General features: G+C 46.1%; 1 protein-coding gene across 1 annotated transcript in view; it reads right to left on the bottom strand.

Annotated features, from left to right (window-relative positions):
• LOC111152378 (patatin like phospholipase domain containing 1) overlaps positions 1-12,938 on the bottom strand; it is a 37,803-nt gene extending 24,865 nt beyond the window's left edge. The window contains exon 1 of the mRNA XM_022510905.1: positions 12,734-12,938. Within this exon, the coding sequence (XP_022366613.1) occupies positions 12,734-12,938 (205 nt within the window). The remainder of the gene's footprint in view (positions 1-12,733) is intronic.
• Positions 12,939-13,170: the final 232 nt, after the last annotated feature.

Genomic DNA, 13,170 nt, shown 5'->3' with positions numbered 1-13,170 from the left:
AGACTTTCCGCTCCAGCAGTCCAGGAAACTTTCCAGCTTCAGGAATAGCAACGACAACAACAGAGAGCCTGATATAGAAGTCGTGAGATATGGTTGAACTCACAAGAAAGAAGGGGAACAAATGAAGGAATTGAAAGCCAGCGCCAGGAGGGAGAAAGCTGATGATGTGGTTATCAGACCAGAAACCGGAAGGGATAGAGGCTGTGGTCCTGGGCTGTGTGAGGGGCACTGAGACCCCTGCTGAAAGCCGGGATGCTGCAATAACTGCTGGGCCAGTGAAAGGTGCCAGGAGCTTATTTCTGCCCAGGGCTCTGGGTGGGGTGGGAGGCGGGGGAAAGTCTCCCATAAGAATTCAAAGCCCCTTGCCTGCTTTAGGCAATTGATCCTGAGTTGGTGATAACCCTGGGGTGCCTGGGGTTGGGGGGAGGCGGGTTAAGGCCAAGGCCAACCAGCTCAGGTAGGTCCGGTCACTGCCCAGACCACACGGAATTCCCACAAAAACTAAGTCCTCGTGCCCATGAGCTCACAGTTAAAATATTAAAAATATTAACTGGACCAGGTTGCAGTCTAGTCATCTTTGTTTTAGTAAGTTTAACAACGAAAGACATTCTTCAGTGAAGTTTGAAAAAATGCTGCTTTATCTATGCTTTTCTATTTCAAGATAGTTTTGTTTTGTTTTTTGGTGTTTTTGTTTTTGTTTTTGTTTTTGTTTTTGTTTTTTACTTGTTCATCCATTCACTCAGCCTTCATTCACTGAAGACTTATTTTGTGACTAATATTTGCTAAGCACTGTGCCAGGAACATCCATGACTTCTTTTGTCCCTCACTGCGATGTCCAAAGCATGTGCTCCCCACCCCACCCTAAGTTAGAGATGGAAAACCATCTCCATTCAACATTCAACAACAGCCAAGGCAGGTCACTGGCTGGCCAAGGACCCACTATGATTAGCAGGAGGCAGACCAACACGCCTGTAGCTGACTCTATCTCCATGGGAAGGGGCATGCTGTGTCCTGTTGTACACATGTATGTGGGGCAGGGCCCATGCTGCTCCTCTGGTCCTGTTGTGTACTTTGCAAGGTCTTTTTAAAGCCTATTCCCTGCGCAGAGGGACAGCTTGCATTCCTTTCAGAGAATTCAAGCACGTTTGAGCCACTGGTCTCTCAGTTGGAACACTCTGAGCTCACGTGACTCTTCCTCCCTCCCTTCTGCCTGGAGAGGCCTCCCCTGAACTTCACACCTGAAACTTCATCCCTTAATCGTTCACCACACCCTTCTCCTGCTTTATTTTCCCCTTGGAGTATGCATGCTGATGTTTTTCTATGTGTTTGGTGATTTAGGGCTTGATTTCACCAAGACAAGGTCAGCTTCATGAGGGCAGACAGCTGTTTTGTTCACTGCTGGATCCCTAGGACCTAGTATGAATGAATGAATGAATGAATGGTCTATTTTATCACCGTAATTCGTTCAAAATATGGCCCTCAATTTCTTTGTCTGCACATTACGTAGATTAGATTCAAACAGCGGCTTTCAAACTTTAAAAAAATTGTTGGAAAATTTACTCTAAATGAAATTTTAAAAAGAATGGACAATAGCAGGACTATACTTTTTGAAGCTGGGGAAGGTCCCAGGGGCTTCAGCGTGTGTCCTTTTCCTGTTCCCTAGCTCCCCTGCCCCTCAACCTCCCTCCTTCCCATAGAACTTTGGGGTTTCTCAGAACACTGTTTGGAAACCACTGGCTTAAGCAGGGTCTGCCTTCAGCGCTTACTTCCTTTCCCAAAGTCTAAATACAATTATCTATAGAATGAAAAATTTGGACTCACTGACCTTCCTTCTGTGAAATTCTATCCATATCCATACCCATAAGTGCAGAAAGTTGTCTAAGAGTCAGATAAACCCCAAAATAGAAATTGCAGAAATACATTCAACATCATACCTGCCAATGGCCAGCAATCATCAGAAATTTATCAAGCATTTCTTGTTGGACAAGCAGTTTGTGGAGCCAGGGGACCCATAAGATCTCAGATGGCTCACCCAATCTAGCTGATGAAATAAGACCCAGCTTCTGAAACAATTAAGACCATATATCATGAAGCACTAGGACAGGCGGACGGATTCTGTGGGTAAACTAGAGATCATGGAAAGAGATCCAGTAGAGTACAATGGGAAGGCGTTTGGGGAGGAGGTAACATTTCTCGAGAAAAAACCAGAAGGTCATTTTTGGTGGGGGATGTAAGGGGTGTCGTGGTGCCCCACCCAGGCCCCAGTAGCAAGACTGAGGCACTCACGCCCCCAGGTGCCGTGGAGGGGTGGGGGAGCCTACTGATGGCTCAGAAATGAGACCCTCCCAGCCAACACACTGGATTGACCTGGCAATTATGGAGTCATGGTCTTGGTCCCAGAGAGGGACTGAGTTTTTACATCACCACCGTATCTCCAACTATGGTGGCTGTGGCAGAGACTGCTAGTTGTTCCCACCATCCATTCTCTTCTTCTCCCTTAGTAACTGGAACCTGCAATTTTTAGTGGAAACATGGCTTCCCAGAATAAAGTCTCTGTTTTCCAGTCTTCCCTGTGGTCAGTTGTGACCTTGGGGGACTAGAGTGCAAAGACCACGTGAGTGAGCAATGCTCTTCCATCTTATGGAAGCCTCTGCTACCCAACCAAAGCAACTAGACTATCAGTCCCTTAGTTTGCAAAGCTCCTTCATAGGGACCACTGTGATTGCCTAGGGAGAGGCTGTGGAGAGGGGGAGGCAGGCACTGTTCACCCCCATTGTACAGTAACTGTGCTGAGCTCAAGGTGGCTTGTCTAAGGTCACTCACTGCTGAGTGGATTCCTGGGACCAGAGGGAAAGGAGGGGTGGACAGAGTTTGGATGTTGGGGTCACACCAGCTTTGGCTTGAACCCCACTTCCCTCCTTACCAAATCCTACTGTGAAAGACCATGTGAAAACAATGCGTGTGGCCAGCTAGGCTCATAATCTGGCCGTGGGACACTTTGGTTCTCAGAAATCTCTGATTCCTAGACAGGTGCTCTTTCCCGTAGGGATTCTGGCATCTGAGACAAGCGCTATCCGAGAGCCGACTGTGGGAGCACGAGGGATTCAGTGCCTGAAGGGAATCAGGATTTACTCTCAGGGGAGGTGACGTCTGAGGTAGGCTTTGGAGGCTGGGGAGATGTTCCATGGGGAGAGAAGCAGGGACGCATTCCTCAGGGAACAGCTGGAACAAAGAGGCAGAGAACAGAGGCATCCTGAGTCTACCTGCTGTGGAAGCGAAAAGAAAAGCTCCCGAAGCCAGCCCTGATCCTGCACCTCACCCTTTTACTATTTTATTTAGTGGTTTGGGTGTTTGGGGCGGTGGGGAGGCCAGGGTTATCATTGTTGGGAAGGCAGTGTGAGAAGTATTGGAAAATAATTACTTTTAGAGGCCGAAACAAAATCATTTGATGAGCTCAGCTAAATGTCAGCTCTGTCCGCTGGTTACTCCCCTCACCCACTGAGAAGAACTGGGGAACAGCTTTGGGAGCAGGTCCCTGCCCCTCACTATCTGGGCTGTGAGCAGTTCAACGAGCCCTGTTCCCTTGGACTTCCTTGGGCTCCCAGCCCTTATCTGCACAGAGACACTTGCTCTGGAACACTGGCGCGGAAAACAGAGCCCGGTGAGGCTCCCTGCAATTTCCATGTGAGCTTAAAATTATTACAAAACAAAACAAAACAAAAAACAAACAAACAAACAAACAAACAAAACAAAGCCAAGCAGGGCAGGGAGTCTGTGGCTGAAATCCAGCTAGTAAATGCTGATAATTACTGGAGTTATAGGATGGGTCCTTGGGAATCCATGATACTGCCCTCTCTGACAGGTTTGCAATCTTTTCATTAAAGAAAAGTTATTAATAAGTATTAAAAACATACATGAGTGTTTTAAAGCAGCGTTATTCATAAGAGCCCAAAGCAAAGACAACCTGAATGTATATCATGTGACAAACAGATAAATAAAATGGGTGATAGCCACGCAATAGAATATTATTCGATAACAAAAAGAATGAAACAGTAGCACAGGCTATAATAGGGGTGCACTTGAAAATACTCTGTTACTTAAAGATGCCTACGGGCGCCTGGGTGGCTCAGTTTGTTAAGTGTCTGCCTTCAGCTCAGGTCATGATCCCGGGGTCCTGGGATTAAGCCCCTCAAATAAATAAAATCTAAGAAAAATATTTTAAAAAAATATAAAAAGAAGCTGAACACAAAAGACCACATGTTGTGGGATCCCATTGGTAAGAAATGACCAGACTGGACAAATCCACAGCGACAGAAAGTAGATTAGTGACTTCCAGACCCTTGTGGGGGGGTGGTTTGCAGGAATTCAGAGGTGACAGCTAAAGGTGTATGGGCTTTCTTTGGGGGGGTAATCAAAATCTTCTATAATGATTGTGGCCATGGATGCACCATTTTGTGAATATACCAAAAAACATTGAATTATGTGATTTCAGTGGGTGAATTGGATGGTACGTGAATTAAATCTCAACAGAGCTGTTTTTGGAAGTTAAAGACCAAAGTGGGGAGAAAAATAGGGGAGAAAAATAAAAAATTTAAAAAAATATAGGTAAAATAAATAAAAAATAAAATTTAAAAAAAAAAAAAAAGAAGAGAAAAATAAAGACAGTCAGGGGCAGCTCTGGGCCAGGGGTGTCTACCAATTTGTCCGAAAAGTGATTTCAACATGTGGATTGGTTAAGGGGCAGGGATGGACCAACCTCTTAACCAAAAATCATTCTTCCTCGTTTATGGCCAGTTAGAGGAATTCATAGAATCTAATACAACCTAAGGGCACTCTAGTGAAATGGTTTCTCTTTATCCTGGAAAAAGACATTCCCCATTAATAATCAGAGAATTAGTCTAAGACCATGATGGGCCTTTGGCAGGTTTGCATAGGAAATGCCCGACCCATTTCCACTGCCTGGTCAGAAATTCATCAGACACTCATCGAGTCTTAGGGAGGCCATACATCTTAGTTTTTCTTTTTAATATATTTTTTAAAGATTTTATTTATTTATTTGAGAGAGAGAGCGTGAGAGGGAGAAGATCAGAGGAAGAAGCAGGCACCTCACGGAGCGTGGAGCCCAATGCAGGACTTGATCCCAGGACTCTGGGATCATGACCTAAGCTGAAAGAAGTTGCCTAACAACTGAGCCACCCAGGTGCCCTTACATCTTAGTGTTTCAAAGCGCACTGGGTCTCCCCCTACCCACGGCTGAAATAGTGGAAACTTCTGTAATTGGAATGAGCACTAGTGCCTGGGTTCCACCCTGGGAGATCATGATTTATTTAATTTGCTTGGTGAGAAGCCTGGGCACTGGACATTTTAAAAGCCCCCTAGGTGATTCTCATGTGCAGCTGAGAGGACCACTGATCTAATGAAGGTTGTTTTAATAACTGGAAGAGAACAGTAAAATTACGGCAGTAGAGCATGGTATCCTATCATGAAAAGAATTTTTTAGAATTATGTTTATACTGGGTCTTCAGGAGCGGCCTTTTTGCATCTTGGGTAACTCTCACAGAGTCAAAAGCCACTTCTCTGACACTGGTACAGGGTCCCCACCCCCTGGGGGCATCACATTTCCCCATGTGTTATTGTTGTGTTGTAATGCCCTGTCCTCGCTAGAAGCCTAGGCACCTGCCCAAACTATCCCTCCCCGTGAACTTCTCCTCACCTCTCAAACACCAGCTCAGATGCCACTTCTGTGAGGCTTCCAACCATTGGAGGTGTTGCTCCCTTCCTCTGCATTCCCCTGCCTTTGAATTAGCCAGCATTCAGTGGGAACTCTTGTATTATACCTACTTCTTATCTGCCTTTAAGTTTGAGTAGGCTTTAAGTTCCTTGAGGGCGAAGGTGGAGTTTCATTTTGTGTTATAATTCTGTGTCCTCTGCAGAGCCTAGCATGTGCTCAGAAAACACTTGTTGAAGGGTGCCTGGGTGGCTCTGTTGGTTGGGTGTCTGCCTTCAGCTCTGGTCATGATCCGAGGGTCTAGGGACCGAGCACTGTGTTGGGCTCCCTGCTCAGTAGAGAGCCTGCTTCTCCCTCTGCCACTCCCCCTGTTTGTGCTTTCTTACTCTCTCTCTGTCAAATAAATAAATAAAATTTAAAAAAAGAAAAAGAAAATACTTGTTGAAGGAAGGAAAGAAGGAAGTTCTTACCATATAGTCTTTATGGGGGAAAGGTGCCAAGTAATAGCTAAAGCAGAGATGGGTTTTGAATCCACCAGATCCCCATTATTTAATAAGAAACTATTTTATTTTTCAAAATTATGTAACTGCAGCTGGAGGCAAGTTCCCAGACCCACTTCTGGCCAGATTGGAAATTCTGAGTGCCCCCACCAGTTGTCACAAAGACCATCTATTCTTGGGTAAATGCATGAAGGAACAGAAACCTTTACTGCATCACTAATGAAAACCAGGCACGGTGCTAAGTGTTTTTACAAACATTTTCAAGTACCCCAAATTGGACCTATCACAGGGCTTGGCACGTGTCTCCAGAAGGTGGACCCACTGCTGCCTCTGTTTTCACAGGAAAAAAAACATACAATCTCAGGGCAGAAAGCCCAGATTGGAAGAAGAGGAGGAAGTGTGACCAGGAAGAGAGAGGCCCCACGTTGAAGAATTTTTATTTTTTAAGAGAAAGAGAGCATGTGCACACGAGTGGGAGGGGAGGGGCAGAGGGAGGAGAGAGAATCTTAAGCAGTCTCCATACTCAGCACAGAGCCCAGCATGGGGCTTGATCTCACGACCCTGAGATCAGGATCTGAGCGGAAATCATGAGTCGGAGGCTTAACTGACTGAGCCACCCAGGCAACCCAAAGAATTTTTTTTAAAAAAAGAGATAAACCTCTGGTTCTATGGAGATATGGTGATTGTTTACATACAAAATATGAAATGATCTACCAACAAACTTTTGGAACTATTTAGAGTGTTCACAAGTTTGCTCAAAACAAGATCGATATGCAAAAACTTTATATCAACAGTAATCAATTAGATTAGAAAATGCCGTTGGAAAAAAGAACCCATTCTTCAGAGCAACAAAAGCTAATAAATCCAATAAAAGACACAGAATCTTTCTTGAATGACACAAAAGGCCAGAAGAAATAGAGACTAGATTTATAAATGGGAAGATATAATTTCAATTAAAATCCCAACAGAGTTTTTTTCTCAAGGAGAAAGAGGGGTCATGAATAACAGAGGCAACACTTGAAGAAGAAATCAGAAAAAGAGCAGAGGAGAGGGATTGCCATGTATAACAAAGCTACAGTGATCGAAACAGTGAGCTGTGGTGCAGAAATATACAAATTTGCCACTAAGAGAGAAGAGAGACTCCCGGGACAGACCCTTGAGAATCCAGGCACTTGAGTGAGCCAGAAGAGAGCATCTCAAACCACTGTGAAAAGGATTGCCTATAAATGGTGTGAGGGCATCAGTTATCATGTGGCAGAACAATGAAAACTTTTGATTTCTGCCTCAAACTAGCCACAAAATAAAATCCAGCTGGATTAATGAAGATTAATTAAGAGCAAAAAAAAAAAAACCCTAGAAACTTGAAAGAAAATACAGAAGAGATCATTGTAACAAAGTAAAGATATGAAAACAAAGACAACAAAGTAAAGAAATTGTAGGAGGAAGAGACTGATACATTTGACTGTGCTTAAGATTTCTGAATGACAAAAGAGACCCTAAATAAAAAGACAAGCCACGGAATGGAACAGAAGAGCTGCAATGCTTGTGACTGACGCCTGATTCGCGGGTAGAACAGCTGCAGATTAAAGAGAACAAGGCAATGGTGGAAAAAGAAAACAGGAAAAGTTCAAGAGCAGACAGGCAAGTCGCAGAAGAGGGCACACGGTAGCCAATAAATACACAGATAATACATACAATAAATCCATGCTTAACATGACTACCAATCAGGATACAAAGATTAAATAATCAAAATAAAATGAGATGAAGTTTCACATTCATTAGATTGACTTAGAACTTTGAAGTCTGACAGTTCCAGGAGCTGGTGACATTGTGGGAAAATTAGTACTTGTACATGCTGCTAGTGTTTAAATGGGTACAACCACTTTGGAGAATAGTCAGGTTTGGTAATTTTTTTTAAAGAGATTTTATTTATTTGACAGAGAGTTCAAAAACAGGGGGTGGGCAGTAGAGGGAGAGGGAGAACCAGGCTCCCCACTGAGCAAGGAGCTGGACACAGGGCTCTATCCCAGGACCCTGTGATCATGACCTGAGCCAAAGGTAGATGCTTAACTGACTGAGCCACCCAGGCGCCCCAGGTCTGGTAATGTTAATGTGAATGAATATCCTAGGGAAACATTCTATGTGGGCTTGAGAGACATGAACACGGATGTTCATGTCGTGGCCATCCCATCCACAGAATGGCTAGATGAGCCGCGTTATAGTCTTAATGGAACATACACTGAAAGAGGTAAAGATCCTCGAAGAAAGTCAGGAAATGGAGTCCTCCTTCTTGCTCTGTTTCTGACTGATGACAGGGAGTTACATTAGTCACCTGTTCCTTTTTACAGAATGCTGTCCCCAGATATTCCTGTGGCTTACTCACTCAGCCTCTCCAGATCCGGATGCAAATTCCCATCTGCTTCAAGAGACTTCCTTGACCCCAGGATCCGTACAACCAGTATTTGTACTCCCTGACCCTTCTTTGTCAAGAAACAGAGTGGTTTAAAAGGTGAGGCCAGGGATGCCTGCGCAGCTCCGTCAAATTAGTGTCCAGGTCTTGGTTCTGGCTCAGGTCACCATTTCAGGATTGTGACAGTGAGCCCTGCATGGGGCTCTGTGCTCAGCAGAGTCTCCTTCCCATCCCCTCTCTTTGCCCCCCACCCCGCTTGTGCATACTCTCTCTCTAAAATAAATAAATCTTGGGTGCCTGATTTATTTATGGCTCAGTGGGTTAAGCCTCTGCCTTGGGCTGAGGTCATGATCTCGGGGTCCTGGGATCGAGTCCCACTTCGGGCTCTCTGCTCGACAGGGAGCCTGCTTCCTCCTCTCGCTCTGCCTGCTTCTCTGCCTCCTTGTGATCTCTCTCTGTCAAATAAATAAAATCTTTTAAAAAAATGAAATAAATAAATCTTTAAAAATTTTTTAATAAAAATAAATAAATAAGTAAATAAAAGGTGAGGCCAGACCATGTTCTAATCCCAGATTTACCTTGTGCTTGTGTGTATCGCTTTAAAGTTGGTTAAGCCTTCTGTGACTCAGTTTCCTCCTCTGTAAATGGAGACAATAATAGTTTTCACCTCAGGGGATTGCTGGGGAGGACCAGGTAAGTTAATATGCCGCAGACTTAGAACAGTGCCTTATACAAAGAAGTGCTAGTTAACAGTAAATTACGCGGCAGTTAAACCGAATGACGTGGGTAAATCTCATAAACTGGTTGCTGAATGACAAGGGCAAGTCCCACGTTCATCTCACTCCTCCTTGAACTTCCCTCCTGATTACGGGCATGTGCGTGGTCCAGGCTTTGGTCACACCTACAGTGAGGTGTCCCCATGGGTTCCAGTGCCTCCCAACTGCTGTCCATGCCTCCCAGAGCCCGTGAGAGTCCATTTTGGGCAGTATGGGTTGAACTGATTGAAACGAATGCATTTTGACAAGTCTGTGAATGTCAGAGGATGAAACTCCACTGACTCTCTCAGACGGGGTATTTTAAGAAGCCGCAGTAAGACGTGAAGATGGAGGGAGCAACAGAGCAGGTGAGTGACACGGATACCCGGAAAGGGAGAGTATCCTAGAGGGAGGCTATTTCCAATGGCAGGAGTTCTGGGATTCCCAGACAAGAGAGCCTGCGGGCTCTCACGCAGCCCGTTTCTGAAGACTTTTCTAGGGTCTACTGTGCGACTGCAGCATTAACTGTTATATTCAAAGAGGGCTCTGAGCATTTAGAAAACATGTAGGGGCCCAACAGACACATGAAAAGATGCTCCACATCACTCATCATTGGGGAGAAATGCAAATCAAAACCACAAGGAGACAGCACCTCCCACCTGTCAGGGGGCTTAAAATAAAAAATGCAAGAAACATGTTGTTGAAACACAAGAAACATAAGAAACAACACATAAGAAACAACAGAAACAACAGAAACAACATAAGAAACAACAGAAACATAAGAAACAACACAAGAAACACGTGTTGGTGAGTATGTGGGGAAAAGGGAATACTTGTACGCTGTCGGTGGGGATACAAACTGGTGCAGCCACCGTGGAAAACAATATGGAGGTCCCTCAAAAAGTTAAAAATAGAATTACCATCTGATCCAGCAATTCCACCATTGGGTATTTACCCAAAGAATACAAAAACACTAATTTAAAAGAATACATGCATCTCTATGTTTATTGCAACATTATTTATAATAACAGCCCAAGTGTCCACTGATAGATGAATGGATAATTACTCAGCCAGAAAAAAGAATGAAATCTTGCCATTTGCAATGATGTGGATGGACCTTGAGGGTATAATGTTAAGTGAAATAAGTCAGGCAGGAAAAGACAAATACTGTGATTTCACTCCTATGTGGACTTTAAGAAACAAAACAAATGAATAAAGAAAAAAAGAGACAAACCCCAAACTGACTCTTAACCACAGAGAACAAACAGATGGTTGCCAGAGGGGAGGTGGGTGGGGACATCGTGAAATAGGTTAAGGGGATTAAGAGCACACTTATGACGATAAGCACCAAGTAATGAATAGAATTGGTGAATCGCTAAATTGTACACCTGAAATGATACAACACTCTATGTTAACTATACTGGAATTAAAAAAAAATGTTTTTAAATGAAAAAGAAAAAAAAAGATCTCGAAGGATCTAAGCAGAGCCCTTAGAACTGGCCACAGGAGGGAGAGTGGAACTGGGGACAAGGAGGGTGAGCAGAGGCTTTAAAAAGAAAAAAACATTATATACTTTTGCATGATTTGTATTTTTTACAATGAGAAAGAATTTATAACTTGTGAGGTATTTGAAGGAAAAAATTATCTTGCCCGTGAGGTACTCGGTGAATGGGCATCACTATTATTCTTTAAAATGAAGACAGACTTCTCACCCAGCACAGAGGTCCCCAGGCAGAAAGGCAGCCCGCCGGCACCCCTTCCTCCTGCATTGCCGCTGGCCCTTCAGCAAGTCTCACTGGGTCTAACCTCCAGTGTACATCCTGAACCCACCAGCTTCTCACTGCCCCTCAAGACCCGGCTGCCTGCCAAGCTCATCCCTCCCTAGACCCACATGCCATAGTCTCCCGCTAGTCTCCTGGCAGCCGCCCTTCCCCCTCCAACTCCCTCTGCCCAGCAGTTGAGGTTCCTTAAAATCCCCAACCAGGTAGTTGGCACACACCAAGCAGTTGCCATGTGCTAGGCACTGTGATAAACCAATCACTCAAGCTCAGTTAACCCTTTAACAACACTGGGAATTAGGTACAGGTAAAATCTCCGCTTCACAGGTGCAGAAATGGAGGCATAGAGCATCCAGCAATTTGCCCCAGGTCCACATGGTGGAACGGCAGAGCTGGGATCCAATCCACCTGGAGCACACACTCTTCACCACCTCCCCACGTCACCCCCTTACAGCCTGTCTGTGCTCCTCTGTTCGGGCTCCAAGCATTGAGCGTGCGCCGTCTGACCCTTGCCTGCCTCTCCAGCCTTGGCCCCCACTCCCTTCTCCTTGCCCCCACTCCCTGGCTCCCCAGCTACTCCCCTGCCTGGAAAGTTCTTTCTCTCATCTTCACATCACTCAGGTCTCTGTTCGAATGCCACCTCCTCCAATAAGTCTTCCCTGATCACTCTTCCTAAAATAGCCCCCACTTTATTCTCTGTCCCTTTCCTGCTATCATTTTATCCGTAGATCTCATGGCATCCTGAGGTGACATCATCAAGTTACCTGCCTGAATGTTTACTTTCTGCCTCATCTCTCTAGAATGTCTGCTTCACGGGGGCACAGGCTCTGTATAGTAGCACAGTGAATGAATAAATACACTCGAGGCAGCCCATGAGGACCCTGGCCCAGACCTGTCATGTGGGACTGCCTGGCATCTGTCCAGTTCCCCTGCCCAGGGGGCTGCTTCTGCCCTCTGGGTCAGAGGTGGGACCCCATCCTTCTTTCCGGGGACCTGGACCAGCAGGAAAGAAGGTGAAGTGAGATCCTTGGGATTCCTTCCCGGTTTCTCCCCATCTGGTTCATCCCCATAACCACGAGGCCTCTAGCCCGCCAACCACCTAGAAGGTGAGCTCACAACCCTACCCTGCCAAAGTGGTAAAGATGTGAAGCATTGCCCCACCCAAGGAGATGTGCACTTTAAAAGAGGCCAAACAGGAATGACACTTTACCCCAATGTCTGACTGTGTCATGACGTGACTTCCAAGGCCAGGATGCAGGAGGGGGCTGCTGTCTTTCCCTCTCCCAGGCCTTGGCACACAGGGCATCTCAGAAGAGTGTTGAGGGAGGGGGAGTGGGAGGGGTGGGTCCACACTCACCCAGTGTGTCAGAGACCAGGATCTGGCTGACCCCAACCTCAAATGTCCCAGCTGCCTGTCTGCCGGCCCATTCAACCCTCCTCTTCCTTTTCCACCACCCAGAAGGCCTGGCTCTGTCCCCGAAGCGCCCCCAAATGATCCTCAGGCTCCACTTCAGGGACTCTCGCCAGAGACTCCCCCAGGGCACCCAGAACAAAGGCCTTACCCATTTCAATTCCGCAGATGACCAGAGCAGCGATCACTGCACCTGCCGATGTCCCAGCAAAGCGATGGGTGGTTTCCAGCATCCGGGGGGCCAAGTCTCGGAAGGCATCCACAGCCCCGGCCTGGTAGAAGGAGAGAAATCCACTACCAGAGAAGGAGATGGAATGAGGGGTGTCTGGGTCCCCTTTGAACACCTGTTCTTCCATCTCCTCGGCCCCTCAGTGCTCGCCTCTCGGGCTGCTGCTCTCTTGCTGGAGCTCCGACCAAGCTTCCCTGCCAGCTCAGAACCTAGAAAGGGGCTGTCTCTCCTGGGTTGGCTGGGACACCCACGGATGGCACCGGCAGCCACTGCCTGGGCCTGTCGCGCTCCTCCAGGAGGCAGTCCCAAAGGCTGGTGAAAGGCTTCAGGCCCCGGTCGAGGTGCAGAAGGCACCTCGA

This window comes from Enhydra lutris, unplaced genomic scaffold (assembly GCF_002288905.1).
Source record: "Enhydra lutris kenyoni isolate GAN:26980312 unplaced genomic scaffold, ASM228890v2 scaffoldscaffold28, whole genome shotgun sequence".
Lineage (NCBI taxonomy): Eukaryota > Metazoa > Chordata > Mammalia > Carnivora > Mustelidae > Enhydra > Enhydra lutris.
The sequence above is the reverse complement of the archived record's forward strand: the minus strand, read 5'-3'. Positions and strand labels throughout refer to the sequence as shown.